The sequence below is a fragment of the Papaver somniferum genome, chromosome 1 (assembly GCF_003573695.1).
Source record: "Papaver somniferum cultivar HN1 chromosome 1, ASM357369v1, whole genome shotgun sequence".
Lineage (NCBI taxonomy): Eukaryota > Viridiplantae > Streptophyta > Magnoliopsida > Ranunculales > Papaveraceae > Papaver > Papaver somniferum.
Genome location: NC_039358.1, coordinates 129506962 through 129509053, shown reverse-complemented (window position 1 = coordinate 129509053; position 2092 = coordinate 129506962). Strand labels below are relative to the sequence as shown.

Here is a 2092-nt window from a genome sequence, read left to right as displayed (position 1 = left end):
TACATACACAAAGTCGGATTAAAACTGGCTAGACCCTACATGGTCCTTTGTAGCTATCCTCCAAGATAAGTCCCCAAATTATAACTGATGAAATATTCTCATATTCGGTTTTGAGGATCTGATAAGACACAAATGTGTACTCTGAGACGTTCAGTGGAAATTTCATCGAGTTTAATCCGATAAACACGAGTTTTGCACTTGGTTAATCACTTTTCATGCCACCTTCCCAAATAGACATAGACATATGAGTCCCTACACACCATTAGATATGGTAGATTCGTAGTGGAACTTCCAGATCATAGAGCTTTTACTTAAAAATGTATAAATCTCTTAGCCTTATCATTAGAAATTTTGTTAATTAGATTGGTTTCAAGCGCTACAACAAAAAATCTGTTATCAAGTGTTGTTTAGGCTTTAAATAATCGGCAAAACATTATTAAATCTTATCATCTGCAATATTTTAACTTCAAAAAGCAGCACTGGAGCCGGTAGAGTCCTATATAAATCTTTCACAGCCAACTCCTGACAATTCCAACAAAAAAACTCGAAAGAAAAACAGAAAATTGTGAGAGAAACAACAAACAAACTCAAATTAACAATGTCTTCTTCTACTTCTTTCCCCTCAACATTTTACACCAGGAAGTTGCTATTACATACTATTCCTCACCTAGCAGCAAGTTCGCCAACTTCGCCACATTCCCTGAGTGGTAAAGAACAATCGGGTACCACTACACCAGGGAGTGATTTCGATGCAAACGTACTCATGGTTCTTTCAGTTCTTATATGTGGACTAATAAGTGCACTAGGTCTTAATTCCATCATTAGATTTGCAATATTAAGTTGCTCTAACCGAGTTGTGCATGATTTGGGCGACAGCACACCTAAGTTGGCACATACCGGAATAAAGAAAAAAGCCCTCAAGACATTTCCTACAGTTACTTATTCAACTGGGTTGAAGCTACCAAGCCTAGGCACTGAATGTGTTATCTGTATCTCAGAGTTCAGTCCCGGTGAGAAAATTAGAATTTTACCCAAATGTAACCACGGGTTTCATACTAAATGCATCGATAAATGGCTCAGCTCACACTCATCGTGCCCAACTTGTAGGCATTGTTTGATTGAGACCTGCGGAAAGATCATTAACGGAGGAGGCCAATCCTTAATTCCTCAAGCGCCAGTTCCACCTCCACCTCCACCATCAACCACTGTTCCTCTAGAACATGAAAGAGCCACACCACCATCATCGAACATTGTTCCATTGGAACACGAAGGTGTCACACGAAATGCAGTCGATATCTGTTAAATGAGTTGTGAATTAGCTAGATATTCTACATGTTAGCTAGGCCTTTTTTTATGTTTCAGAGAGGACCCAGGAAACACATCAAAATATTGTACATAAACTTGAGAATATATTTATGTGATATATGTTTGCATTTTTGAAACATTAGGCGCGTTTCGATTTTCTAATTTAATGTTATTAAAAATCAACCAGTTATGAAAGACAAAGAATGAAGAGAGAGGGAGTGAAAACTAGACACTGACTCTGAGTATCACAAAAGGGAAAAAGTAAAGAGAGTTCTCATCTCTTATCACCAAAACTAGAATATTAGCTAGTGCGATATGAGAATGAACCAACTTAGATAAATCTCCACGACTCCAACTTCAATCAAATCAAATCGATGGGTATTAAAGGTGAATTTTGTACTCTACTACTAAGTTGCAAATCTATGATTTGTTTATCGTTTGACTGTGTATATAGTATAGTTTGTAGACTGTAGGCGTAAATAATCCACAGATCCAGGTGGAGTAATCCTAGGTAGTGGGGGTATCGATAGCAGATGAGGCGTGAAGCACCAAATCATTCTACTTGGCCTAGGCGCGAGAAAAGAGACACCAAGGAAACCCGTGCAGAAAATACGTGTAAAGATCGGAGGTGACAAAAGAGACAACCATGGAGTACAAGAGCAATAAATACGTTCACGAAGTAGTTGAGAAAATAAGAAGAATCTGGTCAAAGTAAGACTCGGCTAAGAATATCAAGGGCGACATCGTACATACTCACCAACTGATCGACATCGGATGAATGGATGTC

The 2092-nt window shown here is 38.4% G+C and overlaps 1 protein-coding gene across 2 annotated transcripts; it reads left to right on the top strand.

The window, feature by feature from the left end:
- Nucleotides 1-551: 551 nt before the first annotated feature.
- On the top strand, nt 552-1377 carry LOC113332745 (RING-H2 finger protein ATL78-like). Of its 2 annotated transcripts, XM_026579265.1 has the most exons (2): nt 552-1010; nt 1108-1184. In XM_026579265.1, the coding sequence occupies exons 1-2, from the start codon at nt 599-601 to the stop codon at nt 1116-1118; spliced, it is 423 nt and encodes a 140-aa protein (XP_026435050.1). In that variant the 5' UTR covers nt 552-598; the 3' UTR covers nt 1119-1184. The 2 variants fall into 2 exon arrangements, with proteins under 2 accessions (XP_026435050.1, XP_026435044.1); XM_026579259.1 differs by having other exon boundaries at nt 552-1377.
- The last annotated feature ends 715 nt before the right edge of the window (nt 1378-2092 follow it).

Excerpts from the sequence above, each read along its gene's own strand:
- LOC113332745 (XM_026579259.1), top strand. The coding sequence starts at position 599 with ATGTCTTCTTCTACTTCTTTCCCCTCAACATTTTACACCAGGAAGTTG.